At 57.5% G+C, this 18,150-nt stretch overlaps 1 protein-coding gene across 1 annotated transcript; it reads left to right on the forward strand.

Annotated features, from left to right (window-relative positions):
- On the forward strand, window positions 1–12,730 carry ISG20 (interferon stimulated exonuclease gene 20). The gene is made up of 4 exons (XM_039216712.1): window positions 1–212; window positions 474–725; window positions 10,451–10,651; window positions 12,493–12,730. Exons 2-4 carry the CDS (start codon window positions 498–500, stop codon window positions 12,577–12,579), a joined length of 516 nt encoding a protein of 171 aa, XP_039072643.1. The 5' UTR covers window positions 1–212; window positions 474–497; the 3' UTR covers window positions 12,580–12,730.
- Window positions 12,731–18,150: the final 5,420 nt, after the last annotated feature.

The following is an 18,150-nucleotide window of genomic DNA, read 5'->3' on the forward strand; positions in this document are numbered from 1 at the left end:
CCCCCCACCTGCCAGCAGCCCGAGGAGATGGAACAGCCCTGCCCACGGGCCCGGCCTCCCGCCCCTGACTTCGCCTGATAACAAACCAGAAACTGAAAGAGTCAGGATTCCCGGCTTGAAGTCAGAGATGAGTCACAGCTAAGAGCAAGTGCAGGAGTAGAGAAGTGGCACCAGAGAGGCAGACGTGAGGCGAGGGCACCAGAGGCGGACAGGTGAGGGGGGCTGGGGCGGCGCGGCCAAGGCGCCTCCCCAGGGGAGCAGCTAGCTGGGAGGGGGCCTGGCGGTCCTGAGGCTGCTGGGCCTGACCAGAGGCCCTGGGACCTCCGGGCTGAGGAAGCCGGGAGGGGTGGCTAGGGGCCAGCTTCCCCTGTTGCCAGATGGCATTCATGACAAACAGGGCAGAGGGGACAGGCTGGCTGGGTGGTGGCCTCGGTCGGCCCTTGAGTGACACCCCTCCCGCCTCCCCTCTCCAGCACGTCCGGGGGTCCTGGTGACACATGGCAGGCACAACCGAGGTGGTGGCCATGGACTGCGAGATGGTGGGGCTGGGGCCGTGCCGGGAGAGCGGCTTAGCTCGCTGCAGTCTCGTGGACCTCCACGGCACCTTGCTCTACGACAAGTTCATCCGGCCCGAGGGGGAGATCACGGACTACAGGACCCTGGTCAGTGGGGTCACTCCTCGGCACATGGAGGAGGCCACGCCATTCGCCGTGGCCAGGCTGGAGGTGAGTGGAGGAGGGCAGCGCGCCAGCCAGGCCGGGGCTCACGGGGGGAAGTGGGGAAACTGAGGCTGCCTGCACATCCTCCGCACACACACTTCCTGGCAGCTCACCCAGGTGTCAGCTCTGCGACCTGTGACCCTAGTTAAGATCGACTCCCCATCCGCGTCTGCGTCACTAGGGCAGGGAGAGGCCTGTGGTGTCTCCTTCACGTCCCTGAGCAGGAAACAACCTAAGACTCACATCTGGGAACAGCCTTCGGGGCGTCGAGTCCGCCTTGCTGGTCTTGTGATGGGGGGAGCTGGGGACCCCCGATGCCCCCCACAGTGTGATTCTTTGCTCTACCTTGAGCTGCCTCTGGGGAGCCCTGTGAGGAAATGAGGAAAATGAGGCCCTCGCTGGCCGGGCCCTCGGTAGTGGGGCTCCGGGTCTTGAAGAACAGGCCAGAGCTCCCCTCTCCTCTCCCCTCCCTGGCTCCGGGAGCTTGTTCCTAGATGGCACAGCCAGGCCTTCCCCTCAGCTCAAGGTCAGCGTGTGGCCCCAGGATTTCCCACCCTCCTGCCACACCTCGTTGTGATAACTTTTTCAGTTTCCACTTTCTGTTTCTGTTTCTCTGAACCACCAGACGGAAAGCAAACTCTAGCACCTGCTTTAGTCACTTCTGGGAAAGTTTGGAAGGGAGAGTGAACTCATCAGTATCTAGGCTGCCGGGGCTCGGGGAAGTCCCTCCCCAAAGAACAGAGAGGACTGGCGTCCCCACTCTACACACAGCATGTGGGCCGGGCTCCCTGTGCTGTAGATGAACCCACGCCGGTGGCTATGGTTTACTGAGCTCTGGCTACTCGCTGGATGCATCCTGAGCACTGGCCGGGCTCACTCACGCCTCCCAGATCAGCCTGCCGAGGGCTCCCCGGAGCTGGTAACCCACAGTTAAGAGGGGCCAGTTTTGAATCCTGGTTACTTAACAGCATCCTGGGCAAGGTACTTGGGCGGCCTCTCTGCACCCAGTTTCCCCCACCTGGAAAAGAAACTGGGTACGATAATAGTAGTGACCTCATAGGATTCTTGTGAGGCTTGAGAAAGCACCTAGAGAGAGTGCCTTTTTATATGAAGATTCCCAAAATGTTAGCTATTACGAGCATCTGTGATCCCCATACTGCAGATGGGGAAACTGAGGCCTGCTTGAACTAAGTGTATTCATTTGCTCAGGCACCATAGCAGAGAGTAGCACGGGCCGCAGGGCTCGAACAACAGAAACGTATTGTTCCAGAGTCCTGGAGGCAGGAAGTCTGAGCCCAAGGTGGTAGCAGAGTTGGTTTCTTTTGAGGCTGGGGGGCCGGGGAGGGGGGAGGGGAGTGGGGGGGTTGAAGGGGGTGGGTGTGGAGAGTCCAGTCTCTGTCTCTCTCCCAGCTCCTGGGGGTCTGCTGACAGTCTTCTATGTTTCTTGGCTTCTAGAAGCATCACCCCAATCTCTGCCTTCCTGTTCGAACAGCGATCACCTTGTGTGCGTGTTTTGTGTCCCCACTTCCCGTTTATGCAGACACCACCTGTATTGCATTAGGGCCCACCCTGATGACCTCCCTACTTACATTTGCAATGACCCTGTTTCCAAATAAGTCACATATTGAGCTACTGGTGGTTAGGATTTCAACATAGGAAATGTTGGCGGGGGGGGGGGGGGGGGGGGGGGGGGGGGGGGGGACACAATTCAACAGACTAAGGAGTCACTAAGACTAAGTGACTCCTAAGTGACTCACAAGGTTTCAGATAACTAGATGTGGTCAGGACTCAGAACCCAGGCTCAGAACTCTAGGGCTGTGTGTCCAGTAGGGGGTTGCCAGCCCCATGTGGCCGTGAGCGCCCGAAAAGTGGCTTGTCTGAACCGTGATGTGCTGAAGGGTAAAATGCATGCAGGATTTCCAAGATTTGTATTTAAAAAAAAAATCATAAAATACCTCATAATTTTTATATCGATTATATGTTGGAATATTAGGTTAAATAAAACCTATTAAAGCAAATTTCACCTTTTTATTTTTTTTAATGTTTTATTTATTTCTGAGAGAGAGAGAGAGACAGAGTGAGCAGAGGAGGGTCAGAGAGAGAGGGAGACACAGAATCTGAAACAGGCTCCAGGCTCTGAGCTGGCTGTCAGCACAGAGCCCGACGCGGGGCTCGAACCCACGAACCGTGAGATCATGACCTGAGCCGAAGTCGGACGCTCAACTGACTAAGCCACCCAGGTGCCCCTAATTTCACCTTTTAAAATATGGCTATTAGATGGTTTAAAATTATATGTGGGGCTTACGTTATATGTCTACTGGATGGCACTGTTCTGTAGGCATAAGAGGAAGCTAGGAAGCCCTAGGCAGGGAGTGCAGTACATCAGGGCAGCTCTGGAAAGACTCCATGAGGCTGGTGGTATTTACAAGGGGTGGGAAGAGTCTGTGTCTGCAACACAGTGGACCCCAGACAGCCATGGAAGATTCTTGAGCAAGAGCATGGCAGGATCAAATCCAGTTTCAAGAAGGCTAGAATGGGGGTGCTGTGGAGGGTAGATGGTAGTAAGGAAAAAGACAGCAATAGGGTGGTGAATCAGAGCCCCTGGGGAGGCATCAGCAGTCAGGGGACCAGGAAGAAAAAAATGTTAGGACAGAGGCACCCAAAGGGGAGTCGTTAAGTAGGGGAGGTCAACGCGAGGTGAGTTGGCCATTCAGGTGTCAACGGGAGGCCCAGGGACCCTGCAGGAGCCCCCCACCCTCAGATCCCCACTGAGCGATCAGCTGGATGGCATGTCTCTGACCTTCCTCCTTGTCCCTGCCAGCCCCCCACCCCCTCGCTGCCAGAGTGGCAAAAAGGGCAGGGAAGCCCAGAGCAGGGGCACGGGGGTAGGGGAGCGGTGGGGAGGCAGCAGAGAAGTGCTTCTCGATTCTCCCGGCCTGGACGTGCAGCCAGGTCCCTGCATGCCCTTGAGCGCCCGCCTGGGAGTCAGGATGTGGAGGTCCTCCTCCTCCGGCTCCAGCGCTGAATGCCTCGGTTCTCAGCGGGAGATGGCCCTTGGCCCCGCATTCCACAAATGTAACTGGGGGCCCTGTCCAGAGCGGGTGCTGGACAGCCATTTAAGGAGTGAGCCAGGGGTCGCCTGGGTGGCTCAGTCGGTTAAGCGTCTGACTTCGGCTCAGGTCATGATCTCACGGTTCGTGGGTTCGAGCCCCGCATCGGGCTCTGTGCTGACAGCTCAGAGCATAGAGCCTGTCTTTGGATTCCGTGTCTCCCTCTCTCTCTGACCCTCCCCGGCTCATGCTGTCTCTATCTCTCTCAAAAATAAATAAAATATTAAAAAAATAAAAAATAAAAAGGAGTGAGCCAGGAATGTACGGACCAGGCAGATCTTTGAAGCCCACCTGGGGTTTATAGTTCCTGCCCCATCACTCGCTGGGTGTGTGCGACCTTCGGCGAGTTATCGAACCTTTCTGAGACTGTTTCCTCATCAGCGCCCGGGAGGGTTAACACCTCCTCCCTGGCCTCATGTAGGTCGGATGCAGTGACACGGCCCATCGCCCTGAGCACAGTGCCCGGCCCCTGTGATGGTCACTAACAGTGTGACAGATACAGATGCGCAGACTGTATGTCTCAGTCCCCTGTCTGACTTCCCCTGAGAACCACAGCCTTGGATCCTGGCCCTCATTTTCTGCTTGCTACGGAGGGATGCCTGCTGGCTGCCTCCCCACCTCTGCTGCCAGAGAAACTTGCCAGGCTTGACTCAGATCAGCTGAGCAAACGGTCCAAGGAAGGGGTAGAGCGGAGACTCAAATTCTGGCTCCAGAGCTTGCTCTGGGATGTTCAGTTCCCCCGATCCACACGTGCACACGCTCAGTGAAGGCTAAGGGTCCAGTACGTGCATGGGACAGTGCCAGGCACCGCACGTGTGTGCACAAGGCAGCGGTTCATTTGTTTCCATGAACCAGGGCACAGAGGCAGCGTGATCCCACTCAGTCACCCGGAATGTTCGAATCCCAAAGACAGAGACTGACCGGCTTGCGGGCCCCGGGATGCCCTGGGAAGCTCCCAAAGGGAAGATGCCCATCTGCGCCTCCAGGGCTGAGTGACATGTCTCAGGTGAGCCTACGGCTCGCCAGGCCTTGGCCTCAGAAGGGCAACTTTCAGAGACTGCTCACCAGCCTGTCTCTTCCCCCCACAGGAGTGGTGAGCGTGCCCCGCTAGTGGCGAGCCACAGACTGGCCCACGGTAGCCACGAAGCCCCCCACAGCCCACCCTACAGGGTTGCTGCCATAGGGCACTGGGACTGTGCACGGGCTCCCCCTTCTCTGTTTTTTATTCTCATTTTTTGTAATATGATTACATTACTTTTTAAAAATGTTTATTTCTGAGAGAGCGCAAGTGGAGGAGAGGGGCAGAGAGAGAGAGGGATGAGGGTCAGAAATGGGCTCTTTGCTGACAGCACAGAGCCCAGAGTGGAGCTTGAACTCAGAATCTGAAGCAGACTCCAGGCTCCGAGCTGTCAGCACGAAGCCTGACACGGGGCTCGAACTCACGAACCGTGAGATCATGACCTGAGCCAAAGTCAGAAGCTTAACCGACTGAGCCACCCAGGTGCCCCTAAGTGGAGCTTGAACTCCTGAACCGCAAGATCATGACCTGAGCCAAAGTCGGATGCTCAACTGACTGGGCCACCTGGGTGTCCGGCTACATTACTTTTATAGTGGAACGTAATTGCTTGTTATCTTCCCCAATCTCCAGGTCTGACTGTCATCTAGAGCAGCGGTTCTCAATGTGGAGTGGGTTTTGCCCCCCAAGAGACATTTAGCACAATCTGAGACATTTCTGGTCGCCATAAGTGGGGCAGGGGCCTGCTACTGACATCCCGGGGGTAGAGGCCAGGGATAGTGCCAAACATCCTCTATTTTTTTTCTTTTTTTCTTTTTAATATTTTTATTTATTTCTAGGAGAGACAGAGAGAGACAGCGTGAGCAGGGGAGGGTCAGAGAGAGAGGGAGACACAGACTCTGAAACAGGCTCCAGGCTCTGAGCTGGCAGTCAGCACAGGGCCCGATGCGGGGCTCGAACCCACGAACCGCGAGATCATGACCTGAACCGAAGTCGGACGCTTAACCGACTAAGCCACCCAGGCGCCCCATGCCAAACATCCTCTAATGCACAGGACGGCCCCTCCCCCAGCCACACACACACCAAAGAAGTACTGATAGTGCGGAAGTTGAGAAACCGGCCTACAGAGCACCACAAATCAGGCAGTCAGCTCAGGAGAGGGCCCATGAGGAGACTGAGGTCCAGAGAGGGGCAGTGCCTTGCTTAAGGACACACAGGAAGCTGTGATGCAACTCAGTGTTCGGATTCAGGGCTCTCACCCAGTGTAATGCTGTTTGTTTTGTTTCGTTTTCCCTAATAGTAATTTTTAAGAGCGTGTAACTTATTTTGGTAAGTTAATGCTCCTTTCACGTTAACCCAGTACACTGAGTCGCATCTACCCTCTCACTGGGCTTAGGGAGGGATAATCACATTTTTCGTTGGCAAACAAAACAGCTGAGTCCCAGGAAGCATCCTGGCTTAGGAGGGAACTGCAGACAGAAGAGAGGCCACGGTGGCCTGTGAACAAGGAGTCACTGGGCCAAGCGCCTCCTGCTGGGCCTCGCCCCTGCGCAGGCGTCCCTGGGCCTTGGCCAGAGGGAGGAGGAGGACTTCACCATCCAGGTGAAGCTGCATCAGCAGCTTAGGGGGGTGCAGGGACCAAGCTGGGGTCAAGGGACAGGAGGAAAGGGAGACTGAGGCTACTCTTGAAGATGACAGGAAGGCCTGGCCCTCTGGATTTTTCACAAGGGCCCCAGGTGATTTTTCCGACTGGGCACATCCGGGGAATACTTGGAACGAGAGTGGAAATGCTCTAGAAGGACCCTCCAGGCAGACACGGGACACTGGCCCTGGTGCTCTCTGCCGTGTGACATGGGGACATGCCCCTCTGCATCCCCCCTTCCCTGTTGGTAAGATGGTGTGATAATCCCGTCCCCGGGTCCAGGACGTCTGAGCGCTGACGCGGGCCCAGCGTGGCTCTCCGGGCTGCCACTGAGGACTCTGGGGCAGGTGCCCAGCAGGTGGTAATAACAACTATAATGCTAGTGATGGGGTCAGACAGGTCCGGCCAGCTCACTGCAGCTCTCAGGTCACCAGCCCTGTCACCCGGGCCAGCCTCTTAGCCTCTCTGACCCCGGCCCCTCTTCTGTGACTTGGAGATCAGAATCCCTGGGTTGAGATGTCCTTGGGCGGGTGCGGAGAGGAAAGTACCTGGCTGGGTGCTGCGAGTGCAGCTAGGTGACTGTCCCTCCTCCCCGCTCATTCCTTCTGGGAATCGAGTCTCCACCCCCTGTGTTTGATACACCCGCCTCCTGGGTCAGGGCAGGTCCCGCAGGTCACACAGGACCTGAGGTCCCCCTGCCACCTGTCCCCCTCCCTGGGCTCCGGCAGGCCCCCCACTCCCCCCACCCCCAGCCCTGGCTCAGAAAGTCGGGGGAGCCCTGGCTGCTAATGGGCCTCTGGAGCCTCACCTGTCCAGGCCTTTCTTACGAATGGGGAAGCCGAAGCCCAGAGATGGTCTGTGACCTCCTGAGAGCACACAGCGAGTCCTAGCAGTCTCTCCCTGTCCAGCGCCCAGTGCCCGGCGTGGTTTTGGCCTGAGACGTTGCTCATATCTCTCTGCTAAATAGATTCATTTCTTTCTTTCTTTTTTTTTTCCTGATTCCTTCTGCTTGTTCACCCCTCTTTTTTTTTTTAATGTTTATTTTTGAGAGAGGAAGAGAGACAAAGCATGAGTGGGGAAGGGGCAGAGAGAGAGGGAGATACAGAATCCAAAGCAGGCTCCAGGCTCTGAGCTGTCAGCAGAGAGCCCGACGCGGGGCTCGAACTCACGAACCGTGAGATCATGACCTTAGCCGAAGTCAGACGCTTAACTGACTGAGCCACCCAGGTGCCCCTCACCCCTCTCATTTTATTTGTCTCCTCATGAGCCCAGCTGTGCTGAATGTAGCCACCTCCCCCCTCCCGCCCCAGGACCTTGGGATCAGGAAGTGATTAATTTCCCAGGAATCCACCTCACAATGACTTTTGTCCCATCAGCCCGGGACCAGGGCGGCTGTTTCTGGGATGGCAGACAGTCTCTCAGGGCTTTGCATGAACTGGGCCCATGCCAGCTCCCAGCTGGGGGAAACAGGCCACATTGTTTGAGAACATAGAGAATGTGAGCAAGGAAAGGCGCGTGACCCACAGCTGCCCTGTAGGGCCCTGTGCGCTCCTGCTGCGCGCTGGCCGGTGCCCTTTCCTCCACACATAGGACTCCATCCAGGGGCGTCCGGATGCTCAGAGAGTTTCGCATCCGACTCATGATTTCGGCTCAGGTCATGATCTCATCCTTGCTTGGAATTCTCTGTCTCTCTCTCTGTCCCTCCCCTACTCTCTCGCGCGCTCTCTCTCTAAGTAAATAAACATTGAACAAAAAGAAATGTGAAGTCCAGAATCCTAATCCAGAGTTCTGGGTCCACCAGGTGACTCCTCACCCCAAGCACGCACTAGAAGCAGCACGGTCCGTCCCTCAGTGAGCTTCCCCGGCCCCAAGCTGAGTGTGGGCCCCGACAAAACCACAGGGTAAACGGGGTGCGGTGACATTGCCTGTTGATGGTAGACGGGCAGAGCCCTGATTCCACCACTGTGGCCAAGGGCAAGTCACCGCATCTCCCTGAGCCTTGGCTTCCTCTTCTGCAGTGGCCACAATGATCCTGTGGTCTCCAGGGAGAGTGTACCAATGTCCCACATGGTGTCTCAAAGGCCACTAGAAACAGAAGCAGGGCATGGGAGGGTGTGAGCCACATGCAAGGCTCCTTCCCCAGGCACAGAAGGCAGGGCAGAAGCTGGGGGAGAGCTTTCCACAGGGGGGCCTGAGCCCCCAAGCTGCCCCTCCAGCTGGGGCCCGACACGGCTCCGCCCAAGATCCCCCCTCCATCCTTCTCCAGTGGCAGCCAAGGTGAAGAAGGGGGAGCGGCCTGCGTGGCCGAGGTAGAAAGCTGTTTCCACGGCCACCATGGGAGAGAAGTGGAGAAGTCAAGATGGGAGGCTTGGGTACTTTAGGGGTCGCTCCCCGAAGCTCGGCCCTGGGGGGCTGGTGGATGCCCGGAGCAGGCAGCCTGCCAGCTCTGAGCCTGGCTCTGTTGCCAACCAGCTGTGTGGCCGCCCCAGTTACCCAGTGGTGCTTAGGAAATCGCCTCTGAACATGGTGGTTCAAACAATGTCAGTGTCAACGTTTACTTTTCTCCTGCATCTGCAGTCTGGCCAGGGCTTGGGGGCCGGGGACGGCTGTCCGGCTGAGGCAGAGGCATCCTACAGGCCCGGGCTGGAACCCTCGGAAGCTTGGCCTGCCCACCCAGCCCGTGGCTGGCACCGGGGCCCCTCAGACTCTGCTCTCAGCCTCCAGTGGGCCCTGCAGCATGGCGGCTTCGGGGCAGCTCAGGGCCACTGGGAAACTTGGCCTTCGGAGAAGTCAGAAGTCACGCAGGCTGGCCCATATTCATTTCGGTTGAGTTCCATCTTTTTTTTTTTTTAATTTTTTAAACATTTATTCATTTTGAGAGAGAGAGAAAGTGTGAGTGGGGGAGGGTTAGAGAGAGAGGGAGACACAGAATCCAAAGCAGGCTCCAGGCTCTGAGCTGTCAGCACAGAGCCCAACATAGGGCTCGGACCCACGAGCGATGAGATCATGACCTGAGCCAAAGTCGGATGCTAACCGACTGAGCCACTCAGGGGCCCCAAGTTCCATCTTTCGAGAGAGCAGACGTTGAATCCGAATGCTCGCTTTAACATCACCAGAGTAACCTGGGGCAAATCATTTCACTTTCTTCGTGCTTTTTTTTTTTTTTTCATTTGCAGAATTTAAGTTAAATATGGGCTGCATTAACTTTCTGCAGCTGCTGTCACAAAACCACAGGCTTAGTGGTTCAAAGCCGCATGAATGTGTTATCCCTCAATTCCACGGCTCCACAGTCTGACCCGGGCCTCAAAGGCTGCAATTGAGGTGTGGGGAGGGCTGCGTTGCTTTCTGGAACTTTCTGGGAGCTCTGTGGGAGAGTACAGCTCCTTGCCTTTTCCAGCTTCTCCAAGCCCATTTTCCTTGAAGCAGGGCTTCCTTCAAGGCCAGCAGCCGGAGATCAGGTTCTCAGGGCAAATCACAGACCTCCACGTGGAAGGACCCTTAAGATTCGCGTGGGCCCGCGTGGGTAACCCAGATAATCTCCCTTTGAGGTCATCGTTCAACCTAAAGCCCATCTGCAACTTTAACTTCTCTCTGCCTTGTAATGTAGTCGAAGATTCTGGGGGTTAGGGCGTGGGCACCTTTGGGAGGTCATTCATCTGCCTGTCACAGTAGGCTCGTTGACAGAGTTAAATGACATAGGTGACATACTTAGATGAGTGCCTGGCACACGGGGCGTGGCCAGTAGGTGCCACCCTCATTATAAGGGGAGGGAAGTCTGCATGCGCCTTCAGCACGGAACTGAGCTACTGTGTGCGAGGAGGGGCCTGGTCTAGACTCCTCGCTCTCCACACAATAGGGCTGAGGCCCAGAGAGGGAAGACAACTGGCTCAGAGCCACACAGCCATCAAGGAGGGGCTGCCTCCCTCCGGTACCACGAGGAAAGCATGTGTGTCTTCCCGACCAGATACTGTCACTCCTGAAGGGCAAGCTGGTGGTGGGCCATGACCTGAAGCATGACTTCAAGGCGCTGAAGGAGAACATGAACAACTACTTGGTCTACGACACATCCACGGACAGGCTGCTGTGGCGAGAGGCGGGCCTGCAGGGCTGCAAGCGCGTCTCCCTCCGCGTACTCAGTGAGCGTCTCCTGGGCAGGCGCATCCAGGTGAGCACCGTCCCCTCCCCCCAGGGGCTCGCCAACCCGCCCTCAGCCTCCAAGCCGCTCTGCGTCTCCCACCCCAGCCCCCGGAGGCCGTGTGCTTGCCAGCGAGGAGGGGCACTGGCCTCGGGGTCCCCAGCACACCGGGTCCAGGATAAGGATCCGAGCCAGGAAGTTCATTGCAGAGGTGACCCCGGGATGTGCTGGTGGTGCTGAGAGGGCCCCCAAGAAAGGTCTTGTGTTTAAACTCCAGCCAGTTTCTCTATGGATAGCTGGAGTTGTTGTCTTTCTTTTTTCTTGCTTTCTTTTTTTTTTTTATTTACTTCTGAGAGAGAGAGTATGAACAGGGGAGGGTCAGAGAGAGAGGGAGACACAGAATCTGAAACAGGCTCCAGGCTCTGAGCTGTCAGCACAGAGCCCGATGCGGGGCTTGAACCCACGAACTGTGAGATCATGACCTGAGCCGAAGTCGGAAGCTTAACCGACTGAGCCACCCAGGTGCCCCTGGGGTTGTTTTCTTTAATGTTTATTTTTGGGAGAGAGAGAGGGGAGATCCAAAGCGGGCTCTGCGCTGACAGCAGAAAGCCCAGTGTAGGACTCGAGCTCGCTGACCAGGAGGTCATGACCCGAGCCCCTGCATAATCGACTGAGCCATGCAGGCGCCGTGATCACTGACGGTCAATCCCACTGCGGGCCTCTGGGAAATGGGGTAAACTGCAGCCCTCAGATTTATCCAGGGAGTGGCCTTATTTACACACAGCCCTGGGGCCCCCATTTCTCAGCACGTGTAGTGTGGGGCAAGCCCCGATAGGGGCTTGGGGTGCTTGGGGGCTCAGTGAGGTGGGCCGGACACCAGCAGCCCCGTCTCCACGTGGGGGAGATATTTATTAGCATCCACTCTGTGCCAGGCTGGTCAAGATGCTGGAGGGGCGGGGCTAAGCAGGGCTGGGCTTGTGCCCCAGGGACTCTTGGGTGGAAGGGAGCGTGGTCCATTAGCTGGAAGGGATGAAGGGAGGCAGGTCTGCACAAATCTGAAGGGTGAGTCTTAGTGGAGGAGGGTGGGGAGGGGAGGGCAGGAGCCCCAGCCTGAGATGCGAGGAGCCGGGTGGCTGGGCCATCAGGGACCGGGTAGGGCGCAGGGGACCCGCCTGAACGTAGGCCCCTCTGTTAGCCTCGTGGCACGCAGGACCCAGGACAGAATGCTCCGCACGTGGAGTCACTGAAGTGCTGAGCAAGTTGCATTTAGAAACATCACTGTGGCATTAAGAAAAATTTTTTTAACATATATTTATTTTTGAGAGAGGGAGAGACAGAGACCTGAGCATGAGTGGGGGAGGGGCAGAGAGAGAGGGAGACACGGAATCTGAAGCAGACTCCAGGCTCTGAGCTGTCAGCACAGAGCCCGATGCGGGGCTTGAACCCATGAACTGTGAGATCCTGACCTGAGTCGAAGTTGGCGCTTAACCAACTGAGCCACCCAGACGCCCCTGGCATATATTTTTTTTACATTCAGCCGGTCCCCTGGAGCTCCCTCTGTGTCTGTGTGTCTCCAGCGCCCCCTCCCCCCACCAGATTATAAGCTCCTTGAGGACACGACACAGCCTGGATGCTGGAAGTTGTGCCTGGCCATGTCTGGGCCTGGTGCCCCAGGTCTGGGACTGACAGGAGAAGCCGGGCCTGCTCCAGCCACCTGCGGAGTCCAGGGTGTCAGAAGCCTGGGGATACGCACCCACCAATCCTCCTCGGGGCCCTGGAAACCGAGTTGCGAGCTGGGAAGGCCCGGGTCACAGGGGGATCTGCATTCCACCCTACCTCAAGTCCCCCCCACTCTGTATCTGTGTCTGCAGAACAGCCGGTCTGGCCACAGCTCGGTGGAAGATGCCAGGGCAACGATGGAGCTCTACCGGATCGCCCAGCGAATTCGGGCCCGCTGAGGGCTGCCCCCTCGTGGTGCGAGACCCGAGCCCCAAACAGCCCCTTCCGCAGGGACTTCGCCAAGGTCTTCATCTCGTCGGGACAGCAGTTCCCTTGCTTCTGGAAAACGCATCTTTAGTAGTAAAACAGCTCTATATTTTTTCTACTCCACCAGTGGCTCCTCCTCTTGCCTTTTTCGGAGCCGGGGGAGTCCTGGTGATGGGCCTCAGTCCATGTGAGGCTTACACGACAGTCAAGACTGAGCTGGAATGGGGGGCTGGGGAGGGGAAGTCAATTTCCTTAATCATCTGGAATCCTTGAAGAATCTAGGAGGCATGCAATTAAATAATGCCCTTGCCTCTGCCTCCCTTTTCCTGTTGCATTTATGCCCAGGGGAGCAGCACCCCGATCAGAGGTCAATTCATGCCATCTTGGAATGGGTGCCCAGGCACTGGTGAGCTTGGAAGCCGAGGTCCAGAGACTGTGGTGGGTGCTACCCGCAGTGACCTTCAGCAAGTCGTCCCTCCTCTTGTAAAACGAGGGAGCAAAGGCAGGGGACTTTGAAGTCACAGAGAACTAGGTTGGACTCCACGTTCTGTCATTTAGTAGCTGTGTGACCTAGAGCGAGTTACGTAACCTCTCTGTGCCTCAGCCTCTCCATCTGTAAAATCGGCAATTCTAGCAATTCATGGGGTTCTTGTGAGATGTTGCGTACATAGCCCCTAGCACCATGCCTGTCACAGCTTGAGCACTCAGCAAGTGTCAGGAACTGGTGGTTATTGTTTTTGGAGACCCCAGGGAGAGCAGCTGCACTCTGCTGTGGGTCCCCAATCTCTGAAGGAAGGGCACGCATGGCGTGTGGGAAGGAGAGTCCACACCAGAGCAGCGACGGCTCATTAGAAGCAGCTGATGCAGAGTTATTTTAAATCCATGCTGGTGTCCCTCTAAAGCAGAATTACTGTGGGGGCCGAGGGGGGCGGGGAGGCAGGTGCTCCTGATGCCTAGGACATTTCAATCACCTGCGATGCTTTGTAAGCAACCCCAGTACCTAAGCACAGTGTTCTCACACTTGACCAAGCATCAGCATCACCTGGAGGGTGCTGGACCCCACCCCTAGACTCTCCAACTCAACAGGACTGGGGTGGAGCCCCTGAATCTGCATTTCTAACAAGCTCCTCACTGATGCTGATGCTGCTGGTCCAGGGCCACACGTTGAAAGGCACTGTAAGCATCAGGTGATTGAACGTGTGCGGCCACAGTCAAGAGCCACTGGCTTACGGTCTGAGTACCACCAGGGTAGACCCCTGCTATCCCCCTGGCTGCCTGCTCACGCAGAGAGAGGCCCGCAGCCCCGAGAAATGTGTCCTAAATGGCCCCACTACACAGATGAGGGACTTGAGGTACAGTTAAGGACGCAAGGGACTCAAATCCAGGCCCGATTGATTCACCCCAAATTCGAGTACTGTTCGCTCAGGCTGCATGATAATAGCATTGCCTCCCACTTGCACACTGACTTCTGGGGAGCTCCCCCCGATGTCTGGGAGAGAGGGGAGGTGCAGCTTGCTCTCTCCTAGCCTGGTGCCCGCCTGACTTCCAGGGCTGTGACCTGGCCCTCTGCTGCGATGATTTTGGAGAACCTTCAAAGTTGCTGGGTGCGGCCGCATGCCTGGCTGAGACAGGCCACTAGGTGGCGCCCTTGGGCCGTCTGCCGGGCGGGAGGCCTGGAAGACAGAACGACTCGAGGAGCCTTTGGGCAAGAAGTGTGAGGGGCTGTCTTTAAAAATGGCTAAGGGGCTGCAACTGTGAGCCTCTAGGCCGCCCTCACTCAGCCCCTGAGCTGAGGCTCAGATTGGGGCCGGGACGGTGAAGCGGCCTGGCCTGGAAGGCGCGCCCGGACTCTCAGACCCCCAGGTCAAGGTCCTTCCCAGGTCAAGGTCCAGGGGTGAACCAGGATCCCCAGAGCGATGGCAATTCCCAGGGAAATCTCTGACCAGCTTCCTGCTTCCGGCTGTGGTGCTAGGAAGTCCCCAGTGGGGAGGCGCCCATCCTACCTCCCAGGCAGACGCTGAGGTGAGGGTCAAGGACCCCAGAGGGGAGCATGTGCCGTGGGCTCCGGCCCCGCTCAGGAGCCCCCATCTTCCCTACAGCCAGTGCTCCCGTGGAGCGAGATGGTCACAGGGAGACTCCGAAGGTGGCCCTCTAGAGAGCACCAGCTTCGGGGTCAGGCTGACTTGGCTTGCGCGTCTCACCCTGAAACAGCAGCTGCCCCGTTGGGTGGGCCGCGAAGGGGGGTGAGACCTTCACAGGGTGCCCAGCGTCCGCTGGAGTTACTGCCTGCAGATGTCAGTGTCATTCGGTGAGGTTGTAAAGCCTGGAGGAGGAGAAGGTAATGCTTTGCTGTGTGGCTGCTTTGTGAGTTCTGTCGTCCCCACCCAGTGGCCTGGACAAGCAGCTCAGAAAGCAGAGCTGGTGAGCACCCAGGAGCCTCGCTCTTACCCTGGGGGCTAGGCTCATCCTCGGACAACTTTCGCCTCAGTCTTCTCATCTGTAAAATGGGTATATTAGCCCCAACGCCCATAGCTATCCGTGGGAGTAGTTGGGGCCGGGGATGTGAAACTGCCCTGCAATCTGCTGCAGCCTACACAGCCTTTGGGTGGAACCTCATCACCCAGGGAGGCCACGGCCTCTTGCTCTTCTGCCCTCAGTTCTGGAAGGTCCAAGTCAGGTCCGCCCCAGGCACACAGGGAGAAGCTGGAGCTGGGCCTTGCCTTCTGCTCCCTCCTCCCCGAGCCCTTTATCCGCCCTGCTTTACTCACCCAGCTAGTTTCTGGTCCCCCACCCTCCCCAACCCTGCCCCACCTTCCTTCAGACCCACAGCCGCTGACAGGGGTGGGGGCTGGGGGTTCCCTTTCTCACTTTGTCCCTTCTCTCAGCTCACAGTGCATCATCTGCCCCTGGGTGCCCTTCCTAGCCCCTAAACACCCTGGGGGACTGTCTCTGCCCCAGGGCAGGAAGGCAAGGCGAGTGACTCTTCCGTCCAGTCCCCAGGGACCACGATAGACCCCAGCATAATGGCTGGGAGGGGGGAGGGGAGACGGGTTTGCGGGGAAGGTGGTTTCCATCCGGGTGAAAGCTCTATCTGGCAGCCGGTGCAGGGTGGCTCAGGGCGTGTGCTCTCAGCCCAGCTGGGTTCCTCCTGCCCCAGGTGCACCTACAGGGCGAACCAGAGGAGAAGGGTGAGTGTGGGCAGGTGCCCCAAGCACAGACGTAAATGCCCAAGGGACGAGTCCAGGAGACGAAGCAGGGACTCGAGCCGGATGTGGCCTGCTGCCCTGGGCATGCGTGCCCGGCTGGACCGGGCAGTTGCCACGCAGCCTCAGCGGGCTGTGGCCGCGCAGAAATGCTGACCGGTGGACACATTGTCAGGGCTGTGTCTGGCCGGCCCACAGGCCACCAGCGTGAGACCGAAGCTCTAGTCCACCAGACACCTGACTCCTTTCAAACAGGGACCTGGATATTCCAAAGACAGTGAATGCACCGTCTTTTTTTTTTTTTTTAATGTTTATTTATATCACGACCTGAGCTGAAGTTGGACGCTTAACCGACTGAGCCACCCAGCCACCCCTACCCTGAGTCTTTGACTTTCCAGGTTAGATGCCCCCAGTTCCTTGAGCGTTTTCTCCTTCTGTGGAGCCCCTCCCATTCTGCCTCGGTCCCACCACCCGGCCACTGCTTGGCCTGTCCGTCCCTTCCTGCCCACCCCCCTCGGCCGCATCCTCAACAGATTCTTAGCAAATGCGGAAAAGGTAGGAAGGGAACCAGAGCCTGAGACAAGGGACAGGCAGTGTCCTCCAGCCCAGGGCTGGCCTGGGGAACACCTGGGTGTTCGAACGGCTCCGGCAGAATGAACCGAGGCACCGAGGATGGGGTCCCTTTGTGCCACCTAACCCCGAGGCGTCGCGGAGAGTTTGGAGATGGCTGGAAAAGATGGTCTAAAAATGGCCCCATCTCACTGCACGTACCTGAGTCATCTCTGACTCAGGCCCGTTTGCTGCTGGGGTGAGGGGACTGCAAAGGTCTCTTTCGCCTCTCATACCCCTCAGCCTTCCCTCCCTCTTTCGCCCGCCCGGCCCGAATGGAGAAAAGTGCTTCTATTCAGGGGAAGGATCCTCTGCCCTGGCCGGCTGGCTGTCTTCAGGCACTGGCCCGGCCCCTGCTCCCCGCCGCCCCCGGCTCCCGTCCAAAGCCCCGCTGTCTTCCAGGGTGAGGATCCAGCGCGGGCTGCTTCCAAGGGTGGTAAGAACACTGCCCGCTTCCTGCCCGGCGAGCTGCGGGCTGGGCCGGGCTCCGCGCCCAAGAGACTTACTCACTCGTGGAACAATTTTTCCTCTATATGGAAAGAACATATGCTTTTCCTGCTGGGGGAAGAGAGGGTTTTGAGGAGCTTTGCTGAGACGTGTAGGAAAAGGCAAGCATTGGCCTGGCCCCAGCACCCCGATTTCAAGCGATGTGCGCACGGCGTGTTTGGGGGCAGAACTTGTTGGCATCTGATCCTGGGTGCGAGGGGAGGAGGCCCCAGGAATGCTGTTCCCTCCGTTTTAGGACACGGAGCTAGGGGATGTCCTGATGTCTTCCCTCTCCCGTTCTGTCCTCCGGTGTCTGGGGCTCTGCCCTCCCAGCTGACCCCCCACCCAAGACCCCTAGTCTGAAGGGGGGGCTCGGGCCAACGCCTGGCTGTTCAGATCTCACTGCACCCAGGACTGGCCGGAGTCTAAAAGGAGAGGCAGATATGAAATAAAAATTCTTTCTCTGTGAGCTAGCATCTTCCGTCTAAGGGACAGGAAAGGGCTGGAAGCAGGAGATCAAGGCTGGAGCTCTTCTGGAAAGAGGAAAACCCAGGAGCCTGGACCGCGGTGCAGCCACAGGAAGGGCAGGGCCTGACAGGCGCAGGCTGGAGGCCCGTCACCCCTCCCCCACCCAGCCAATTGCTCCCGGGCTGGGCCGCCTGGGCAGTAGCCCCTCCGAGCTTCTGTTCTGACCTGTAGACTGCGGATAATAATAACCGCCTGGTGCAAGGCTCAGAGACCACGATGTGAAGTGCTGGGAACGGACAGGGCTCAATGAACATAGCCTTGAACCAAGATGCACCCCGGCTCTGAGCAGAGGCCTGGCTGCTGGCCCGGGTGGGAGATGGGCACCGGGCTGGAAATGGCTGCTACGGACGGGCCGTTTCCGGGTCCCCCAGAAACCAGGCACCTTTCCTCTAGCCCCATCGGGCCTGCCCCTTACTCAGTGTATTCATGTCAATAAGTCGTGCCTCCTGGTGTGTTCGCGGTCTGGGCCCCTATAACAGAGCATCATAGACTTTGATTTTCATGGTTCTTGAGGCTGCGAAGTCCAAGCTCAAGGTGCCGGCAGGCCTGACATCTGGTGAAGGCTGTCCTCCCGGTTTGCAGACAGCCATCTTCTTGTGGTGGAGATAGAGGCTGCCTCTCTTGCGTCTCTTCTCTTCTCTTCTCTTTTTCTTATATTTTTTTAATGTTTATTTTTGAAAGAGAGAGACACACACAGAGTATGAGCGGGGGAGGGGG

The sequence above is a fragment of the Hyaena hyaena genome, unplaced genomic scaffold, assembly GCF_003009895.1.
Source record: "Hyaena hyaena isolate Hyena2069 unplaced genomic scaffold, ASM300989v1 scaffold_13, whole genome shotgun sequence".
In the NCBI taxonomy this organism is placed as follows: Eukaryota; Metazoa; Chordata; class Mammalia; order Carnivora; family Hyaenidae; genus Hyaena; species Hyaena hyaena.

Bases quoted from the DNA above. Each gene is read 5' to 3' on its own strand.
- ISG20 (XM_039216712.1), top strand. From the start codon at position 498: ATGGCAGGCACAACCGAGGTGGTGGCCATGGACTGCGAGATGGTGGGG. The intron at 726-10,450 runs GTGAGTGGAGGA...CTTCCCGACCAG, and splicing joins TCGCCGTGGCCAGGCTGGAG to ATACTGTCACTCCTGAAGGG. The intron at 10,652-12,492 runs GTGAGCACCGTC...CTGTGTCTGCAG, and splicing joins TCCTGGGCAGGCGCATCCAG to AACAGCCGGTCTGGCCACAG.